Source organism: Lissotriton vulgaris, chromosome 6 (assembly GCF_964263255.1).
Source record: "Lissotriton vulgaris chromosome 6, aLisVul1.2, whole genome shotgun sequence".
Taxonomy (NCBI): Eukaryota; Metazoa; Chordata; class Amphibia; order Caudata; family Salamandridae; genus Lissotriton; species Lissotriton vulgaris.
Window position 1 is genome coordinate 1562675082 of NC_141694.1, and position 22618 is coordinate 1562697699.

Consider the following 22618-nt stretch of genomic DNA (forward strand, 5'->3'; position numbering starts at 1 on the left):
GGACTGGACTGTTCCCATGAGGCTCAGCGTCAGAGCTGATTTGCATATAGCCAGTGTCTAACCCAGGGTGGTGTGGAGTGCAAAAAAACGATGGATTTAGGCCCAGATCCTTGTACTGGGGTGAATGTATGACATTGTTCTACATTCTGTCCATCAACTGTGTTTTTTGCAATTTTCACCCCGAGTGTGCTGGGTATGCTCAGACATGAGTCCCAGGCTCTCCACACCACTGGAGTCAAGCTATCCAGGCTGATGAAGGCTGATAGCCAGAAACCGGTCCTTGGATGCTTGATTCCGGTCTGGGAAAGACATGCTTGGTAGTTCGGACTGGACTGTTCCCATGAGGCACAGGGTCAGAGCTGATTTGCATATAGTCAGTGTCTAACCCAGGGTGGTGTGGAGTGCAAAAAAACGATGGATTTTGGCCCAGATCCTTGTACTGGCGTGAATGTATGACATTAATCTACATTCTGTCCATCAACTGTGTTTTTTGCAATTTTCACCCCGCGTGTGCTGGGTATGCTCGGACGTGAGTCCCAGGCTCTCCACACCACTGGAGTCAAGCTATCCAGGCTGATGAAGGCTGATAGCCAAAAACCGGTCCTTGGATGCTTGATTCCGGTCTGGGAAAGACATGGCTTGGTAGTTCGGACTGGACTGTTCCCATGAGGCACAGGGTCAGAGCTGATTTGCATATAGCCAGTGTCTAACCCCGGGTGGTGTGAAGTGCAAAAAAACGATGGATTTTAGCCCAGATCCTTTTACTGGGGTGAATGTATGACATTGTTCTACATTCTGTCCATCAACTGTGTTTTTTGCAATCTATATAACAGCAGCAGTGCTAATAATTTGTATTTCAAGGACAGATGTGTACGTTATATTTTGTTATAGTTGATTTTAATCTTAACTTATGGAGGAATCCCTGTCTGTGGAAGTTCTACTCCCAATTTCTCGCGTGACAATCAACAAATCTGCAGCACAGGCTCTGTGCTATAATGATATTCTATGGATTTTTCAGTGTAAATCAACATTCCTCACAACAAATACTTTTGTAAACCGTGAATTTAAATAGCATCATTTATTTCAAGTTCGAGAAAAAAAGTAAGTACTACTCACACTCTGAGTGATGAAAGAATGTTGCCTATTTGATTTGATTGTTGATGATTACAAAAACAATGTAGAAAAAAAGAGCCACACACAGGACAGTGTTAAATAAAACAATATAGGCATAGATGTCAGAATTACCCTTTCCTCTTGCGGCTTGCGTGTATGAAGGCCTGTAGCTTTGTGTAAAGAGGGTTATCGGCGTCCCGACGATTGCAGAGTTCAGCCTGGCAAAGAAACATACAGCATTTAATCAACCTAATATATCCTGATGCACTGCACAGCAACATATGATAAATGGTTAAAAAACACATGCAAGATATTTTCTTGCCAAAGCAGCAAGGGGTAACATTTTTGTAGAATGTTGTATTTCAGATGCTTGGATCACTTAATGGTTTTCCAAGCTCTGTATCCATTCACACCAAAGCACACTTGTGTTTCCTCAGTAACCAACAGATTATCTTGTGGAAACACCATCTAAGGCTTATTTTGCTGGAGCTGATATTTTACACGACTGTTTGTCATACGGAAAGTTTAAGTCAGGGCACTTGTGTGGATTTTAAGAGCAAAACATAATTGCAAGGGAGCTACAACATTTAACAGGTTGTTCAAAAATAAAAGCAGGCAGAAGACTAGTGACTCAGCTTTGGGGAGCACAAGGTTAAATATTGCCAGATGTGCTTGTGGAATTAGGAATCAGTGTTAACAATGCTATGCACCAAGGACCTCCCTGTCAGACCCTAAGATGTTGACCCGATATCCACCTTGGTATTAATGAGGAATGGTTCATTCTAGAGGGTATTCACGGGGTGTATCATAACGGCTGCCTCAGAAATGTGGGATTACCTGGGGTTTGGCAATTCTACACCTGATTATCTCTCTAATTATTATGTTTACAAAGTTTTTCACTTAGAGATGAAGGGCCAAATGTAAGAACACATTTTCCCATTGAAATAGAATGGGAAGACCCCTTTCATACATAAACCAATTGGTGAAACAGCCCATATCTATGGAATTACCAAAGAACTCTTAGCCCTAATGAGACTGGTAACCTCTGTTACTGCCCCATAGGCATTCCCTAAGATATAGATTCCAATGCCCTAAGCGATGAAGGTACGGGCACAGGAGAAATCTGTTAAATAGTTACGATTAAGATGTCAGAGTGTTACTACTTCTCTGCAATTTTCTCGTGAAGAGGCCTTTTGGTCCCCCCTCACCGAGTATCTTTCTGCCACTGCACTGCACAACAAGGATAATTCCTTCGTCTACCAACCAGCATGAGTAAATGTTTGCTTTCTCTATATGATTTGCATACTCTATTGTAAATTCCTACTTTATATGCACCCATTGTATTGATCGTAATGTAATAACCTTACTTATTTTCATTTGACAGGTTGTTGTTTCTTTTTCTCCTTCTTTCATTTTCTTTCTTTCTTTCGTTTTCTTTCTTTCTTTCTTTCTTGTCCTTTCCTTTCTTTCTTTTTCTCCCTACTTTTTCATATGTTTCTTTCCCTTTCTCTATTCTCTTATTCAAAATACTGTGAAATGCTATTTGTTTTAAGGTGCAACTTCTCATTACGCTTTCATTTTTTGGTTTTGTTTCCTGGACCTGGGTTGTCATTCGTTTGTATCCCTCTATGATCTTTATTTTGCTCGTTCGTTTTTGCATTCTCTACTATAATGGTTGCAGTATTGTTGTACTTTTGTTCTTAACTGTCTCAATAAAGCTTCTTAAACACAAAAAAAATTGCATTCTCTACTATAATGGTTGCAGTATTGTTGTACTTTTGTTCTTAACTGTCTCAATAAAGCTTCTTAAACACAAAAAAAATTGCATTCTCTACTATAATGGTTGCAGTATTGTTGTACTTTTGTTCTTAACTGTCTCAATAAAGCTTCTTAAACACAAAAAAGAATGTCAGATTGTGCTTTATTAGAAGACTGTTCATCGCAGAATAGATTAGATACAGGGACTATTAAAAGTGTAATTCCACAACACAATGTTTAGTCCCATGGGTCTGAGGTCAACTTTAGAGACCTTAATTTTAGCACTGAGTTATGTCCCCTCACAAGAAGGTCAGCGGTAGAGATTCACAGCTGGAAATGATATAGAAAAATCCAGGCTTTTCCTTGGTCGGGATTTCAAGCACTTTTACCATGCAGCAAGGGATGTTCCCTCCAGCCCACCATTTTTCTTCAGTATGGCTTTAGAATGTCTCCTGTAAATTCTCCTAATGATTTGCCAAATGGTATGTCTGTCTCTGTCATTCTGTCATCCTGTCTGTACCAGAGGGTTTCTAACCATTCTTCCTATGAATCTACTCTTGGACCCGCGTGTTGTCCTAGACTTGTACTTCAATGGCCTCTTAAAAAGAGGTGGCCTGCCCACTCTGGTGATGATAATGTCTGAAGATGCATTCAGACAACATTTTGCAGACACTATTTCACATAAACTGATACTGAGGTGGAAATCTTTCTTATCATCATGATCCTAAATTAACTTCAGGAAAAATGTTCGAGAATCCCAATTGTATGGGTCTTATTGAGAGACTCGTGTTCAACATGTGAAGTGATTCCCTGAAGTTGTAATAAATAGCTGCCGTTTGATATTCAGAATAAGATGTTTAGCATCAGGGGCGGCTCTAGGCTCATGGCGGCCCTGGGCAGGGAGCATAGGTAAGGGGCCCCGGAAGAGGGGTTCCGGGCGGAGCGGCCCGCGGCAGGGATTTGGCAGCCTCCCTGAGGGTGTTTGGAAGTGGAACCGAGCCGGAGGCCGCACAGCTTGCACATGCCTAAGGCCGCCCCTGTTAGCATGATGCGTAAGCCTGATGTGTGTAAAACTACATCTGATGGTGTAGTCAGCGTTATGTGGCATGTATCTGTGCCAGGAAACCTCTATGTGTTGAGCATTTCATGGCATTTATCCAGCCATTTCCTGGCACAGAAGGTGTTCCATTGGTCCTAGTCACTTTCCTTTAACTGTTGCTTTTTATGTTTTTCTATCAGTGACACTGTGGATATTAAGTGTCTTTTGTGGGTCACCAGCCCAGAGAGTTTAAAGCAGTGTTCATTAATGTCACAGCTGACTCTGAATGGCAATTGTGAAAACTGTCTTTAATCCATTCTTTACATTTTTATTTTTCATGCAGCCCTGCATAAAGACTTTAGGGCATATTACCAATGTTTCATGCAATGCATGGCAGTAAGCAAAGTTGTTGTGCTGTTTGAAACAGAGAGAGCAGAAAAGCACCATATCTATTATGATTGGGTGCACTTCTGCTCCCTCCTAGTGCTGGTGCATGGTGTGCTGCTTAGCGCCAATGCAGGCACTCTGGTTCAATGCTGCAAGGGTGTCTGCATTATGGACAGGGTTGTTTTTGTGCAGGAAGGAAAATAAAAGATGTTTCACCTCATTATGCCATCCTCTAGCAGGTGCATGGAGTTGGTGCAATCCCAGGCTTACAAACCTTTGTAAATCGAATTGGAACAGATTCATGGGTAGATGCATGTGAATGATTCGCCTTTTCAATTTCATATCTATAAAGTAGGACTGAGTGAAGCCTTCACCGAAATATCAAAGGTTTTCCAGTTAAGGTTTCAGGATTTCCACAATTGTTACAGCGAATAACGCTTTTCAAATAATTTCTTTTTTTTTATATTAGATAAGGAATTTCGTTGGAGAGTATTTGCATATTTGATGGTCACTATCCATACGCCCTGGATTTTCAACATGCGCTGGTTGCAGGACTCAGTCCTATTATAAAGTGTTCTACAATATTCAGTAACTATTTCATCAACTTCGTGGGATTTACATGAAGAAGTTTGTTGTATTTTACTTAGGACACGGATAGGCATAGTTTTCGTTTTGCAGCGTTTACAGATAGCATTACTGTTAGAAAATATACTTTGACATATAGATGACGGTTTTTCTAGAATTAATATGTCGAATTTACTCGCTTTGTGATAGACTTCGAAATCATTTCTCAGTTTCTACATTTTTTTTTTATTTAAATATACTTTCCGTAAATTAGCCATTTGTTCTTTTGCTGGTGCTAGTTGTATCCACATTTAGCGTGTACACCTGTTTTCCAAAATGTCTTAGTTTGTGCATATCAAATTATACTCTAGACTGATTGTGTTTCATCAAATTATAGCTAGTCTGATAGTTTGCACTGTATTTTGTGCAGTTCCATTGCCCTTTTCCATTTGATGGACTAGAGTGGAAAGCTTTTCATGTAAATCATCTGTTGTAGGAAATCTATTAAGTTGGAAGGCAGTAAATATTAGGGTGCAATAATTTAAAAATATACCACTGATTTAGCATTGACCACAGAAGAGTAGATTTTATACTTTACCCTGCGCTCTGTGACTCCTTGATTTTTGGCTAAGTATTTTTGAATAATAATAGGCAATCCCAATCTCTGAATTTTAGTGACTGACCTTTCCTTAGTATTTATGGTTCTGTTCTAGTTCAGTGTCCCTTCCACCCATGTCAGACTGTTATAAAAACAGTAGTAAGGAACCACTCATTGGCAAACACAAATCATTGAAATACTTATTGTCAGTTTTGAAAGACGCGCATTACAATTGAAAGAATCAAAAGCGAAACTTTAAAAAAAAAAAACAATCTATATAATGCATGAAATAGCACACTTTACCTGTTGTCTTCATTCTCTATGATGCGCTTGTTCCTTTCCAATTCATTTTCCAGAGATTGCTGATATATAAGGAGCTGGCGGCAGTCATTGTTATACTTATCAAAGGAACGTTCAGCTTCTTCTAATCCCTTTCGAAGTGTGTCAATTTGTTCATTATAGAGTTGAATTTCATCATCATAGCTTTCTTGGGTGTTTTTTATAGCTTGTTCCAACATGGTAGTCTGTGAAAAACGATCTTTAATTACCTATATGGTTGACCCATATTGTACATTTTTAAACAATTTTATGTGTACTTTTTAGACAAACACACTGTAACTTTATGTTAGCCTGAAAGTAATTTTCACACTATTGCGCTAGTTCGCAAGGGCCTAGAGAAAGCAGGAACAACATCCTGTGACAGAACTGCTGTTCTCTTTAGAACCACAAGAAACAGACACTAGTGTAAGATCACTGAACATTGTCAACATCCATCTTAGGCCTTTACTTTCAGAGGCTATGATAGCGAGAAGTCAGCACTAACGCTAGGTGTGAAGTAAAACATTTAGGAGCATGTAGCATGTTAATGGTGGACAATATATGTATTGTCTAAGTATTGATATAACTTTAAAATATATAAATTGTAATAATAAATATTTGCTAGTTATCACATTTCTTCGAAGCCTCAAAGTAACTTGCTTCAATACTATAAATGCGTATAATGTAGCTTTCCCAGGTTAGCCTGCTTACCCTATGCAAATTTGCTCAGGCACAACAAGCCTCACATACACAAATACGGGTATATTTATTATTATATCATGGAGCAAGTCACCTTGTTACACTGCCCTGCGTGATAGAGAAAGGACAGGAATGTGCTGTACTTAACATTGTAGGAAATCAAGATTGCCTGGTCTCGGGTTCAACGCTGTTTATTATTTATCAGCAAGTGTGAGCTCTTTATTTAGTTTTAGAGACTCATTATTTATTAATTAACTCATTTCAAGTGTTTATCTTACTTATACATTTGCAGTAAGAGGTTGTAACACGTCCTAAAGTAGTTTTTACACATAAATCATAATTCAAAAAACAATTGCACATGGAGAAATCATAACATCAGTGGTTTGCATGACCATTACATACATAAACATGAATTTAAATCATTAAAAAGGTACACCAGAATTTTTAAAGTTCAGTCTCTTATGTTGATTCCTTTTGTAAATTTTTAAGACTGACACACTATAGGCATCTGGTTTATGAAAGGTTCAAGAACGTCCTACAACGCGGGACGTCTTTTCTATTTAATGCCTTGTAGTGGATTTGGAAATGAATCACATGTGGAAAAGCCGTACTTAACATTGTAACATGCATTCCTGCCTTTTCCTAGTGCTGGCGCACGATGTACTGCCTAGCGCCAATGCAGGCACTCTTGCACCTGCTGTGTTAGGGACACCTTCCTGCACCTTCCTGCAAAAATGAATCCCCTGAGGCATCTTCCTCTTTCTATGTATGGTGCTGAATGCAGCACACATAGAAAGAGGAAAAAACGAGGATAAATAGACATATTTCTCCTTGTTACACCTCACTTAGGGAGGTGTCGCGGTTTTGGCGCCTTACCGGGACTACCACATATGTTAAATCTTAGAATGCATCAAAATCCAAGGGAACTCCCATGCACCCCTCCCCTGGACCACTTCCCTAGGACAGAGTAACACAACACAGTGATTTGAGCTGCGTTGCATTACTCTGGATCTATCAAGGAATTGGGGGCCTTGCGTGGCTTGATAAATCACATCTTAAGGGTTGCGTCACTTTTGAACCGGGTACAAAAGCGACACAAATATTTGATAAATATGGCTCATACTCTCTTGACTGTTGAGCAAATGCAGTCAATCATGATATTGTTCTATTTGGTGGATGTTCTGCAACACTTCAGATTTTTTGGCAGAATAGGAGTCATTCCGTTGCCCGCTGCCGAGATTATTTCAGGTTGCCACATTTTGTTTTGGTGATAACATGTTTGATAGGTTAAGGTAAGCTTGGAGGAGCACTGCAGAAAAAATGATGGTGGTTGAGCTGTTAAGCCTGCAACGTTTGCCTTTCTTCACAGGGAATGTCACAGTTGATTATTGTGCAGCTTGGGTGAAAAACAAAAGACAGCCGGCCTCATGGATGAGTTAGCACATTGGCAGCTAGCATGGGGCTTCCAGAGTCCCACTCTGAAAGCACACAGATCTACAAAAGTGAGAAAGCACATTTGATATTCTACACTGTAGCAGTTGTTCACCTCAATGTACCTTGAGCTGTTCCCTTTCTCTAATGTTAGCAGTACCACTGAGAGTAACTTATTTCAGAGGTATATCCCATTAGGTTGTGCTTGGCAGTGGAATGGGTCTCTGATTTTACAATTCATCTACGTATGTGGAAGAGGTTCTTCATGCAGGCACACAGTGTCTGGCACCTTTGTTCTAGCAGTGATGTTGCATGTTTTTTGTATGCAGGTCCGGCTGTTCTCTTCTTTCAATAAGTCCTTCGGCCCTTTGGGTCTTCAGTCTACTGAATAGTGATTGGAGAACATCACATCTTCCTAATTCTGGTACAATCATTCTATGACTGGGCTCAGAACGTTTAGTAGATGTAAAGTGGACACTTTACTTGTCTCACAGGTCATTCTACAACTTTAGAGTGTGAAATTTGGGTGGACAACACCAGCAGCTTAGGGTAGGTACAAAATATTCATTGTGGTTAGGATTCAATCGGTTTGAAATACAGTGAGTTCAGTACCGTAAAAAATGAACATAGAATAATATTCCCAAAGACCAGGTTCCTTGGTGAGAGCAGACTTCAAATAATCTTACCATGTACAGCTGATTCAACACTGACATTTCTTCAACTAATCCCATAATAGTTGCTGTCCATAGTTGCTGTCCTATCCTCCTCTTTTTCAAGAGCTGACCTTAAAGGCTGGGGATAGGTATTCGTCATATCTCCACTGTTCAGATGTTGGTGCCTCCTTCTCCTTGGCCACAATCTTAGTGAATGTAACACTACATCTCAGGTCACAGACTGGCCTTTGCCACAAGTCTGAACCAGTGGGTTTCCACAGTTTCCGCTTTCCATGGATATTTTTGTTCATAAGAGACAGGAACAGAATAACCCGGCTACAGTGGCCTGTGCGTGGAGGGGCAAAGGGTTGCACAGAACACAGGAATACTTAGGGGAACTGCTGAACCAATAATATTTGCATTTATGCAGTCTATCATTGCAGCCCTTTTACTAGGGATTATTCATAGACTCAGGAAGACCCAGCTTCTCACCTTCACCTCATCCATGCTTCATACACACACCCACAGACACACAAACACATACACACACTCTCTCTCTCACTCATATTGGGGTTGCATAATTGTTTGGAAGGCCAATTGGCTTACTGGCACAATAACAACAGTTGATGGAAAAAATGCAGAAAAATGTCATACATTCACCCCAGTACAGAGATCTGGGCCTAAATCCATCGTTTTTTTTGCTCTCCATGCCATTCCAGTTTGAACCCAACCATATGCAAATCAGTTTTGACCTTGTGCCCCATGGGAACGGTCCAGCCCAAACTGCCAAACCAGGTCCTCCCTGGACTGGAAACAAGCATCCTAGGACTGGTTTCGGGCTTTCAGCCCTCATCAGCCAGGATAGCTTGATTCCAGTGGGATGGAGAGCACAGGACTCACGTCTGAGCATACCCGTCCCACTCGTGATGACAAATGCAAAAACAAGCAGTGCTCATGGTGCACAGGGTCAAGACTGATTTGCATATGGCTGGGTTCAAACTGGAATGGCATGGTGAGCAAATAAATGATTGATTTAGGCCATATCTCTGTACCGGGTGAATGTATGACATTGTTCTGCATTCTGTCCATCAACTGTTGTTTTTCCTCTGTTGCAGCAAAAAACACACAGTCCCCAGTGCTGAGGGCAGAAGAGCTTGAAGTTGTTGCTGTTCCTGAGACTTCTTGAACAGGGGGCACGCTCTAACTCAAGCCCTTGGAGAAACTCACAAAAGTAGATTGACGAAAGTTCAGTCCAGTCCTTACACTGCCCAAGACAGAAGCAGCCACTGCAGGCCAACACAGCGAAGCACAGAGCAAAGTGGTAGTCTCTCCGCACAGCTTCTCCAGCTCTTCTTCTTGGCAGTCTTCTTGATCCAAAAGAGTTCTAAAATTCAACGGTCTGGGCCCCAATATTTATATCCCAAAATACTTTGATCTCTTAGGCAGAGAGTGTCTGTGCCCAGCCAGAACCAGTTCTGCCATCTCTGGTGTGACTTCCTGGCAGGAGGTGGAGACGACATAGTCAGAGGCAGACCAGGCCCTTTGAGGTGCAAGGAAATCTCCTCCCCCTTCCCCAGTTGCAGCTCAGGTCTATTCAGCCCTTTTATGACCCACCTAGACTATCTGGAGCCACTCCTGCTTCCCAGCCTTCTGTCATCCAAAATGCAGACAGGCAATCCACATTCCATGGAGACTCATGGGATGACCGAGCAAGAAAATATCAACTTTCTAAAAGTGGTATTTTCAAACACAGAATGTAAAAAACACCTTCAGTAAACGATGCATCTTTAGATTCTGAGTTCAGGCATACTAAACTTTATTTTCCTACCTAATTCCCCAGGCCAGTTATGTTTAAAAGATGTTATAAACAGACTCCTCATTCGGTCCTATGGGGAACAGGTAGCCTTGCAATGGCGAAAAACAAAATTGATCATAGTTCACTATCAGGACATGCCACACACACCAGGGCATGTCCTGCGTTTCACATACACTGCACCCGGAACACAGAGGTACCTTGGGCCCACCTTAGGGGTGGCTGACATGGAACAAATGGGAAGGCGGGGGACTGGCCAGTGTGTGCACTGGCCAAGTCGACATGGCAGTTACAAACTGCACACAAACTCCTCAATGGCGGGTCTGAGCTACCTTTCACGGGTCGTTCGTGTGGGTGGCACAATCCCGTGCTGCAGCCCACCAATGGCATTAGATTCACAGGCCCTGGTACACGCAGGGCACTTTACTGGGGACTGACACATACATCAAACAGGCCAGTCATGGAAGCCCCTATCTCTCACACATTGTACCACAGGAACACTTGCACTTTACCACTGATTAGCAGTGAGAAAAGTGCACAGAAACACTAAGCCAGCACAAACAGAGTCAGAACTGGAAGGTCCGAAAGCAAAAAACTCAGGGGAAACACACCAAAAGATGCCAAGTCCAACAGGTATTCTCTACACCACAGTGCCGCAGCTATACATGTCTCTGTCCCTATGCTTGGTTGACATGACTAATTGTCACTGCTGTTTGTCATGTCAAAAAGCCCATTGTCCCAAGGCTGCAAACACTTATACTTGTGTTAACAGTTAACACAGCCCCCATTAACCAACAAACCTGGCGGGATTGCTGGAGTGTGTCATTGTCTCCCCCTCTGGTCCGGCAGAGCTGACATTGGGTCGTGGAACAGTGGAATAGTCAGCCATTGCAGCTATGCTGATGCTCTGCTGCTTCCTCTTAAAGGAATAAAATGGCAGACACCGTCCTACGTATTCGTACGACAAGATGACATGAATCAATCATGCATGGCACACAGAAATGCCACGAGATGTGGACTACTGCATCGTTTGTGTTGAAATAGAAAGAAGATCGTAGGTCAGGTGGTGGTGGGGTAAACTCTGCTACATGGCGTAGGTGGAGGCTTTGTCAAACTCCACCCTCGAAGTGGAGTGCGGAGTGATAAAAACTCTATGAACTCCAACGGCGGAGCGGAGTTTACCGCCCACACTTGGTCATTTTCAGAGGCAACTCTCACTTTTACACACATTCTAAAGATATCCTATATTGTGGGGATGTAACCTAAACTAGCAATGTCATGTGCACTCAAATGTTTTTAATGGCACAGGCATTTCTTAATACCCCTGTATTATTATATTGTCTATTTGCATGCTATAACAGTATTATGAAAAACTCCTAATAAACAGAATAAACCCAAAAAATTATGTTATCAAAGTGAAAGTTTAAGAAAATCCTATGGAACAGGCCTCTTCTTCCTATCTCTGCGAAAATGCTCAATATTTAAGTGGTCAAAATAATACAGGTAAACTCCTACCAAATTACCTAAAAATTAGGAAAGAAGAGAAGAGAATCGATTATATGTTATCATTGAATAATCACATTGTTTCTAAGGGTGAGGATATTTGTTACTATACATAAACTCTGTATACTTCTGATCAAGTTCACTCCATCTCCCTTTTTAGTGAATATGTAAAATACACTTCATATCCTAACGTGAACAATGTTGACTTTTTTCCATTGAGTAAAACATATATCGCTAAAAGAAATTGTAGATGCAGTCTCCAAGTTAAAGTCTGGCAAGGCACCAGGTCCTGTTGGATTTATGAATTTCACTACTATTTCTCAAGTCTTTTATTTATTTGGCTTCTTAAACTATTTCAACAGTTTGCTAATTCCCATAATGCAACTGGGACTTTCCAAGAGGCAATGATTGTATCCTTCCTTAAGTAAACTGTGCGTGATTCACAATGGTGTAGTAATTATAGACCTTTGGTTAATGCTGGCAATACCATTTTCACTAAAGTTCCAATTTGCACAGTACTATTCTACCAAAACTAATAAGCCTCAGGGTCGGCTCTCAGGTGATGCAACCCGTGGAGCTGCACCTGGTGCTGAGCTATGGAGAGGGCACTGTCTGTAGAAATTACTTATAGATTTAAAATCACCTGCTGCAGAGTTCCTCGCAGGTCCAGCAGGTTGCAGGCACCAATAAAAATGTCAAGATGGCTTTAGTGAATAATGTTCTTGCTGCAGGGACTGGAGTTTTGTCCAATGAAGGTTTTGACTTATCATGAAATAGTGCAGAGAGATAATATGCCTGCTACAAAGATATACATGCAGATAACAGAACTGTATTATATGTGGATAGCTTAGTGGTTTAGTGCTTTTGTGACAGAGATCCTTTTGATACTTGCAGCTCCTAAGTTAAAATCCCAATATAGCACAGTGACCTTTGAACTGTCTTCATAGAACTACATGCAAACTGCAATGTATAGGTTAGAACTCTATGCCCCCCCCCCCCCCCCCATCTTTCTGTATTTCGGTGTTGCTAAGAAGGGCAAAAATACCCTATTATGCGAGAGAGGGGCAACTGAAATATATGGGGAACTGTTGTATGGTGGGAGCGAGGGAACCTGTGGCAAAGCAACTCTTTGGGGAGCTCCAAAAAAGATTGTCACACTGGGTGCCACCAGCACTATAGCCGACCCTGAGTGACCGAGAGTAAATTGGCTTTTTTTAATGGGCGCATCTCATCTGATAACACCAGATATGTCTTTAATGTAATCAATGAAGTTCCCAAAATAAATCAAGCTTATTTCTTTGGATGCTGAAAAACATTTCATTGTGTTAATTGGCATTTTGTGTTTGAGACTCCGAAATGGTTTGTTCCAATAATCTTGAATATTATAACATTATTATATCCCTCTGCTAAAGCAGCTATTTCTGAAAACAGTTTTTGTCAGATTATGTTTCGTTTCAAAGAGCTGTGTGACAAGCAAGCCCCTTATCACCATTACTGTTTATTCTTACTTTGGAACCCTTTTTGTCTTAAATCAGAAAAAATAGGAACATAGTTTATTTCCCATATAATACATGCCAATTAAAATTATCAGTGTACACTGATGACACCCTTCATTTCTCTCGAATCCATCTAGATCTATTACAGCATTTCAAAAAGAAGTTCAAGATTTCACTAGTGTCTTGGTATATATTTTAAATTATGAAACGTCTGAGGTATTATCACTCAATAAATTCTGCATCAGGGATGATTTTAAGGATCAAGGTTTTGCATGGAAACCAACTAAAATAAATTACAATATTTGAGACAATGGTTCACTATTCTATTAAACATATGATTAAAATTCAGTTTGATTGCACTCTGCAGAAATAAAAAAAATTCGTTTCTCAAGAACCCTCTATTTTTATCTTGGAAGGGGTAGATTAACAGGCACATGCATCATTGTTGGCTTTTGCAATTTCTTAATTGTGAGTTTTAAGGAATCGCAATTAAGAAATCGCAAAAGCCTATGCATGAAGAAATCTCTAAAATATTTGCGATTTCTAAACATTCCTTAATTGCGACTCGCAAATTGTGAGTCGCAATTAAGGAATGCTTCCCCATTTTTTCCTATGGGCTTACAGGTCCATGGGAATGAATGGGAAGACATTCTCAGTTTGTGATTCGCATTAGCGAAGCGCAAATTGAGAATGCAATTTCAAGGTTGCAGGGGTGTCCAAAGGACACCCTGTTGCACCCCTGAAATTAATCTGTGCACATATGTTGTGCACACACATGCCCTAAGGGCATGTGTGTGCACAACACAAAACTTTGAAAAATGCACAAAAATGCATTTTTCAAAGATTTCGCAAATTACCATGAGGTTCAACCTCATGGTAATTTGCTCCCCCTAATTGCGAAATCAATATTTTTAAAACTTTCATGCATTGCATTTAAGGAATCGCAAAATGCGATTCCTTAAATGCAATCGCAATTTGAGAACTCGCAAATATTTGCGAATTCTCAAATTGCGAGGGCCTTCACCCTTGATGCATCCCAACGCTGATTTTGCATGTTATGTTACAAAGAATGATGGTATGGTGATTATTTCTATCATAGATTGGATAGAGCATGTGTTCATCAACTTTCGCTAGCATTTAAGCGTGAACACCTATGATGTCCTTTAACAACTTCCTTGACAATCTAGAGCACAGAATAAATCAGCTGATATTGTTGCTGAAGACATTTCTAAATCTCCATAAAAAGGTTCCTTTTGGATTAATTACTTCTAAATGTTCTAATTCATATCATATTGTAATAGTGTTCAATGTTTACAGGTCATATAATCTTCTTAATGTTGCTCAAATTGATATACATTGTTTATGAGTTTTTATCATCTTCTCTAATTCAATTTTAGAGAATCCTGTATCTTCCCATTTTCCTCTTTTCATTCTTTCTTGCTTCCTCTCATATTTATCTTGTTTAAGGCTTTATTGAATCCCATATGTACCTATTGTATATTTTTGTTCCTATATTAGAACCCCATAAATCTGTGTTATGCAATACATCATTGTATTCTTTTTTCCTCAATGAAGCATATTTAAAAACGAACAGGAGTTGAGTTTATACTAAGGAAAGACTTGGCTCAACTAACTACCTTGAGAAAAAGTGACACAAGAAATGTTTATCTAGGTAAGAAGCTCTTCTTCAGTACATCACAAGGAATAAAGGACCTTAGGGGTCACTGTGACACTATAAAGAACTGTGATGAAATATTCACAGGTAGCACTATTGTTAAATAATATTAATAAACAATTCTTCTCACCATTGAGGGGACAAACTACAGTGTATATAAAAACTGTTCTGTGAATTGCTAGCTACCTTCACTCTTTAGTTGACTGTAACTTTCAAACAGCTTGGGGGTCACTCTCAGGTTAGTAAAGAATGTGGAGATTCAGCTTTGAAACAGTACCAATGGATATTTAACACTTAATTAAGATAGAGCAAGAGTTTCTTAAAAGTTCAGTTCTCTCCTAGCACCTGATTAGATATCTTAGCTATTGCTGTTGTCATTTACTTTTAGACATTAGAGCCCTCATTACAACTTCGGGCCTCATTATGATGTTAGGCGGACGGACTGGCATAAAAGTCCAGCAGCACAAGCTTTTTTAAAGAGTCAACACTCGGCTCTCTCCAGTGTGCTCAGTAATATCAGTATCCAGAGCAAGGGTTTATTTAGTCTGTGAGCGGAAAATATAGGGGCATATTTACAAACCCCTATTGACACAGGAATGTCACTTTTATCGACGTTCCTGTCTCAGGAACGTCGATTATTCACAAGGTGGCTTAATGCCGCCTTGTGAATAAGGAACCCTTTCACACCATACTTAGCATGAAAGAGATGGGCAAGGGGTGTTACAGTGGTTGTTTCGCCGCAAAACCCATTGATTTTGACTCTGCCCCATATTTACAAGTGTGGAGTAAATATGGGGCAGATCTAAAATTAAGAGCAGGGAAAACCTGGTCTTAACCAGGCCAAACGCTTTATTTCTCCTTTTGTTTGCTGTTTCTATGTGTGCTGCATTGGGTAGCACACATAGAAACAGAAAATCACCATGTATGATTGTTTATGTGCAGGAAAGGGTCCCTTCCTGAACACAATAATTTTAAAAATTACAAGTTGCAACTTCTAAGTGTGCTGCAGTTTTTTTCCTGATAAATTCAAGCAATTCAAACCTGCAAAATCGATTATGGGAAAAGATCTACAAAAAAAGCAAAACATGAAGGGCCAGATTTACCAGTTTCTCTTGCAGCACAGTGCAGCAGCTGCAAATGCTGCACCTCATGAGAAGGAGTGAGCAGAAAAGCATCATACTATAGAAATGTGGCACTCTCCTTCGCTCCCCTTAACGCCAGTGCAGAAATGTGCGGCCGTGCACCATGGACACACTTTTTCACCATAGTGCAAGGGTATCTCCATGATTCTAGCATAGGTTTTGTACTGACAGAATACCCTTCCAGTACAAAATACTAGGCTTAGACCAACTTTAAACATTTTCTGACTTTGTGTGTGTGTGTGTGTGCAGTGCAGTATACATGCAAAGTCAGAAAATAAAGGAGAAATAAAAGCATGTTATGATGCTAAACCTTGACTACATTTTTAAGTAAATAGGGCTTAGTGTCAGAAACCTTGGGTGGTTGCATGGGAAAGCCTATGCACCACCCATGGTACACCCCCTTGGTGTTAAGTAATGCAAAGCAGCGTTATGTGCTGCTTTGTGTTTCTTTCAAGTTATTTTCCAACAAAAAAAGGTTTTACACTGGAAAGTGAATTGGTGACAGAAGATTTTGCATTATTTTGTGTCACTTTGGTGATACAACCATGGCATTAAATCTTAGTAAATAGATTCCTCAGTGTGTTAAAAATCAATTCCACGTATTTCCTGTTTATCTGATGAAAAACCCAATATAGAAGGTATTTAGCACATTTGCTAAATACCGCACCCTATCCTGACAAAGGGGCTGATTATGATGTCGGACAAACTGCAACTGACCAACCATAGGTTGCAGTACATCTGACATCTGCAGTCCATCTGACATCTGCCCCTGAGGTTCGCCAGCCGCATTACGATGCAGCAGCCGGAGGCATCAGGCGGAGCAACTGCCCACTGGTCTTCCAGACAGGCTCAAAAATGCACTTAATCCCTTACAGCCTGATTCATCAAAGACCCGTTTTGCAAGTCTATAATAGCTATTCATAAGGAATCGCTATTACAGACTCGCAAAACGGGATTCATGTAGGAATCGCAAAAAGAATTGCGATTCCTACACATTCCTTATTTGCGATTAGCAAATTGCTAATCGCAAATAAGGAGTAACTCCCCATTCATTCCTATGGGCCAAAAGGCCCATAGGAATGAAAGGGGAGTATTCCTTATTTGCGATTAGCAATTTCCTAATCGCAAATAAGATAGCGATTTAAAGGGTGCCAGGGGTGTCCAAAGGACACCCTGTAGCACCCCTTAAATGCAAATTGAAACAGGTGTTGCGCACACACATGTTCAAAGGACATGTGTGTGTGCAACATGCAACTTAGAAAAATGCTTTTAAAAGCATTTTTCTAAGTTTTCGCTATTTACCACGAGGTTTGACCTCGCGGTAAATATCGGGCCGAAATTGCGAATTCGCAATTTTTAAATGGATGATGAATTGCATTTAAGGAATCTCAAATAGAGATTCCTTAAATGTAATTCCTCGTAAAATAGCGAAATCGCTATTACCGATTTTTCCATTTGGGATGATGAATCCCAAATGCAAAAATAGCGCTCGCAAAGGGCCAGATTCTCAGAATCTGGCCCTTTGCGAGCCAATTTCGGCTTGATGAATCAGGCTGTTAGTGACGAAAGAGCCAGCCTCGGCTCCACCATGCCCCCTGGTTATAAATCTGCCCCTCACAATTTACTGAGACATATGTCATGAGCACACATTTATTAGATGTGTACATAACACATACATATTCTTTGTTGTGGAGCGACCGTGTCCTGCTAATAGCAGCAGGCTTGTGCCCTTCAGATTTCTATTTTAGTTTATGAATCCATTCCTGTGGAAAAAACGCCTTAATTTTCCACAAGATGGCGCCAAGCGACTTACACAATAAACCTTGTTCGACAGTTTGATAGACGTTTTCTCTGGAAAGAAGCTTGTTGAATATTGAATGGCCTCGATTGAAGAAAGGCAACAGCCTACTCACAAAAACAATAATTTGCAGGTTAGTTACCTCACTAAATTTAGCGGCAGTTCATGCCCTTTCCTTTCAGGATGGCAAAACAAAACCTACCCCCTTTTCGGAGTCCCTGTGGAGAAGCAAACGTTTGATGAAAAGAAGCAATTGTACGTTTCTATTTGTCAAGCAAGTTCCACCAACCGAGAAATGAGCATGCATGGCGTAGGGGAGAATTCATGAAAATCTTCGATGTTTATGAGAACTCTTCGTAGTCTTTGTAAATCACTCACAATTCGGAATTGTACTCAAACCTTACGCAAAGATGAATCTAATGCCCAGATGCATCAACCTTTTTAGGAAGTGCAAACGGTGCGATTCGCAAAAATCGGCCTGTTGCACTTCCTAAATTGGTTACTGGGATGCATGAAGCATTTTTTGAAAATCGCTATTTTTTGCGAGTTCCAAAAATGCGATTGCTTTTAAGGAATCGCAAATTTGCGATTCCTTAAAAGCAATGCTTCATTGACAAAACATTTGCGATTTTAAAAATTGCAAATGCAAATTACCACGAAGTTGAACTTCGTGGTAATTTGCAAAAATGTTTAAAAACGCATAAAAATGCATTTTTTAAACGTGTACGTTACAGGCACACATGTCCTTAGGACATGTGTGTATGTAACTCACATGTAAAAGTGCATTTCATGGGTGCAGGGGGGGGGTCCTTTGGACCCCCCTCTCCACCCTTGAAAGGCTTTGATGCATTCCGATTTGAAATTGCGAATTCGCAATTCCCATTCATTCCTATGGGCATTTCAGCCCATAGGAATGAATGGGAATTGCGGATTCGCTATTTGGAACTCGCAATTTTATTGGAATTCAGTAAAAATTGCGATTTTTACCGAATCTCAATAAAATAGCGAAATTAATGATGCATTGCCATTTGCGATTCCTTATTTGCGATTCCTTATTTTTCGCAAATAAGGAATCGCAAATGACAACGTTGATGCATCTAGAGGTCAGAGTCACACAAAGCAAATGTTGTGAATTTGGGTCATTGTGATTCCCTTCTCTGCATTCGATTAAAAAGAAACGCATCGAAATATTACCAATAAAGGGTTCATTAATCAAACTATTTTGGTGGTGGGGGCTTTTTTACGTGACACTGTATGGCCTATTCAAGAAAGCCTGCACACAAGAATGTCCAGCATGTTTAAAACAATAATACACTTTTAGTAAGGGGCTTCATGTACCACATGTCCAACCAGAGGTACATCTGTAGCAAAGCACGTTATAGCGCAGTCATCAATGGGCCCATTACCGAGTGTCAACCAACCCTTTTATTGATTACTTTCCCTCCAGCTCAGTTCCAAGTGGTTGTAGATGAAAATCTTATCTACAAGCTTCTTGTTTTAAAATGGGAAAATGTGACGCAAGCTTGTAAATAAGCCCCGAAATGCTCAATATTGGCTAAGTTTTTATTTCTTATTTTAAACGTCATTGGTTAGAACTAACCGAAGGATTTCCCATAGCGGTGTTTATGTAGATGAAATAAAGTCTTCTAGCGCACTGAGGTGCATATGTACAAAGAAGTGGCGGAGTGAGGCTTTAGCCGGCATGGCTTAACACGTCACTCTGCCACTTCAGAAATGCAAGGCTGCACCTTATTTACACGAATATGGTGCAGCCTTGCGTTTCCCCCTGCGCTGGCACTACACTTAGCTGCCTAGTGCCAACTCACGCACCCTTAGACTATAGTGCATTGGTGTCTGCGTTCAAGGAAAGATTGTTTATGTGTAGGAAGGTGTCCCTTCCTGCACATAAACAATCTTTAAATACCGAACTGTCCCTTTTATGTGTGCTGCACAAGCCGGCACACATGGAAAAAGCAAAAACGAGGAGAAATAAAGCATTTCTCCTGATTTTGCCAAGTTAAGACTAGGTCTCAATTTTGACGCTGCCTCCTATTTACGCTACACTTGTAAATAGGGGGCAGCGTCAAAATCAATTGGTGTTGCGGTGGAACACCCACAAGCAAGAATGTGAAAGGGGGCCGTATTTACAAGGCAGCGTTAAGCCACGTTAAGTCCCTATTGCCACAAGAATGTCCTAAAAAGTGGCGTTCCTAAAGATATTAGCACACAGCACGGCAAGTGTTAAACACACTGATGAGAACACTAAATAATGTTTCCAAAGTCTTTCAATAATGTCCTAAAATATCACAACCTGTTCTAGTTAAACAGTTAAAATCATGCAAAGATCCATGCAACCGATACGTATGCTGGCATGAGTTATGCACTATACAATGGTATAGCTTGGGGGTGGTTCGCCCCAGGCAGCACTGTTTTTGGGGGCAGCTTGCTTGGCACAAAGCAGTCAGACTTAACTTAAAGGTGTATGGTATTTATGCAGCAAGTCACACAGCCTTAAAATGAAACACTAGCAGGAAAAATTCCACACTAACTTGGAAAAATAGAGTAGAATGTAATTAATAATTTAAGACCAAAATGTTAAAAATCCAAATAGAAGAACCCAGGAATATGAAATGTTAAAGTTTTAAGTGACATAGTGCCAAAAAACATAAAGCTCCAACTATAGTTATCCAGTTGTGCCATGCCGGGACAAAGTCACAAATTCAGGCCAACCCAGATTGAGCACAGGCCGGCTACAGGGAACCAGTTAGACCCAATGAACAAGAGTTCCTTAAATTCTGGTTGCGGAGCATGGCAAAGTCCTGCTTTGCTTGGAGGAGGTGTTACACAACAGGAATTCCTAGTAGCTGCGATGCAAGGTCCTGCATCATTGGTGAGGAAGGTGATGATTGGGCTCTTGTGATGAGAAGTAATGCGTTGAGATGTGTTACGCACTGGCTGATCCAAAGAAGATGTAGGGCTGGCGATGTAATGTCCTGTGCCATCATTGAGGATTCTGTTGACAATAGGCTTGTGCTGTGAAGGTTTGCGTCAAGGATGCATTCCACAGAGGGGATTCCTGGAAGACTGCGAGCAGCGATTCGAAGTCCTGTGCTGGAGACGAAACATGCAGTGGCTCCGATGCCGAGTTTGGTGAGGCAATGTGTTATGCAGCACCTCCAATGCAGAGTTTGTGATCAGCGTTGCATTGAGTAGTGGTTCCAATGCATCACTTCTGCTGGGATAATAGTTGGGCTGGCAGAGCACACTTCAGGCTCAGTTCCAAGGGTCCACAACTGGAGTGGCACAACTTGGGAGGCCAGGACTTACAGCTGGCAGACTCCAGCTAGGTTTAGGGTGGTTGGAGCATTTTGTCCCTGAGACTCTGGTCAGGAGGCCAGCCAACTAGCCCTTGGACTCACTCAGGTGGTCCTGGGTCTACAAAATAGGCCCAGTCCTTCTCTCAGGAAGCAGGGCAGCAGGATAGCAGAGTGGCAGTCTTTCTTCCAGTGCAGCACAGCAGACCTTCTTTCGAGTTTCCCCACAGGTCCAGATGTGTAATGAAAGCTTAGTCTAAGGATCCAATATTTATACCTAGTGACCATTTTAAAGTAGGAGAAGGTGTCAGGCATGCCCTTTCTTTGTAAGACATCTGTTACATTGCGGTCTTCACAGTGTAATACGTTTACAACATGGCCATTACAACACAAGTCATTACAACGACTTACGCTGGATGGCACTATGCACTAAGGAATACTATGATTTACTATTCCAACACCTTCCCTACTGTTACGTAGGCTGGAGTTGGAATAGTATATCATACTATTCCTAAGTTCAGTGCCCTCCACCACAAGTCGTTGTAACGACTTGCGTTGTAATGACTGCGTTGTAAACGTATCGCAGTGTGAAGACCGCGATGTGACATCATACATTCCCTTACCTCTTGCTTTGTCCCAGCTTGCCTGGGGTCACAAAATACCAGTTTAAAACCCTTTGTGAGAGTACTCAGAAAGAGCCTTTGTGATGGGCAAGTGTGGTAGGTGACAGCTACTCCACCTCGTTAAGTCAGAGTGGCCCATACTCCCAGCACCTAGCCCCCCTTTGTCTCACTGTCTGGGAGCAATACATCAAGTCCAACTGCCAGCTACTCTTAGTAATGTGACCCAGAAACAGGCTGCAGACACCAAATGGTTAGGACAAAATAATTCAAACTAGCTAAACATGTCATTTTCAGAATTGTAATTACATTTCTTTAGACACCAAATTCGACCTACCCCCAATTCAAAGTTACCCCTTCTTACATGTAATAAGGAAACCCAATGTTATCCTAGGCGGGAGGTAAGCCTTGCAGTAGTAAACATTTAATTTAAGAGCTCTTCACTACCAGGGCATGTACAACTTAAAAGCACGGATGACTGATATGTTTTAAAAAGGAGGATTTAGACCTGGGGAAAGTTTTTTTTTTATATATATCAATGAGGACTAGCTAATTTAAAGAGAATTTAGGAGACTCAGATAGGTTCGTCAATAAATAAGGAAAAGCACTGTTTTCCTTATAAAGCCCTCACCCACCGACCTAGTCGGTGGCATGCTTCATCATCAGGCCCACCACAGTGGCACCGAATGTGCCCCGG

The 22618-nt window shown here is 40.9% G+C and overlaps 1 protein-coding gene across 1 annotated transcript in view; it reads right to left on the reverse strand.

Annotated features, from left to right (window-relative positions):
- BFSP1 (beaded filament structural protein 1) overlaps positions 1–22618 on the reverse strand; it is a 191610-nt gene that overhangs the window by 37638 nt on the left and 131354 nt on the right. The window contains exons 6-7 of the mRNA XM_086925440.1: positions 5763–5983; positions 1246–1331 (exon numbers count right to left, since the gene is read on the reverse strand). Of these exons, the coding sequence (XP_086781566.1) occupies positions 1246–1331; positions 5763–5983 (307 nt within the window). The remainder of the gene's footprint in view (positions 1–1245; positions 1332–5762; positions 5984–22618) is intronic.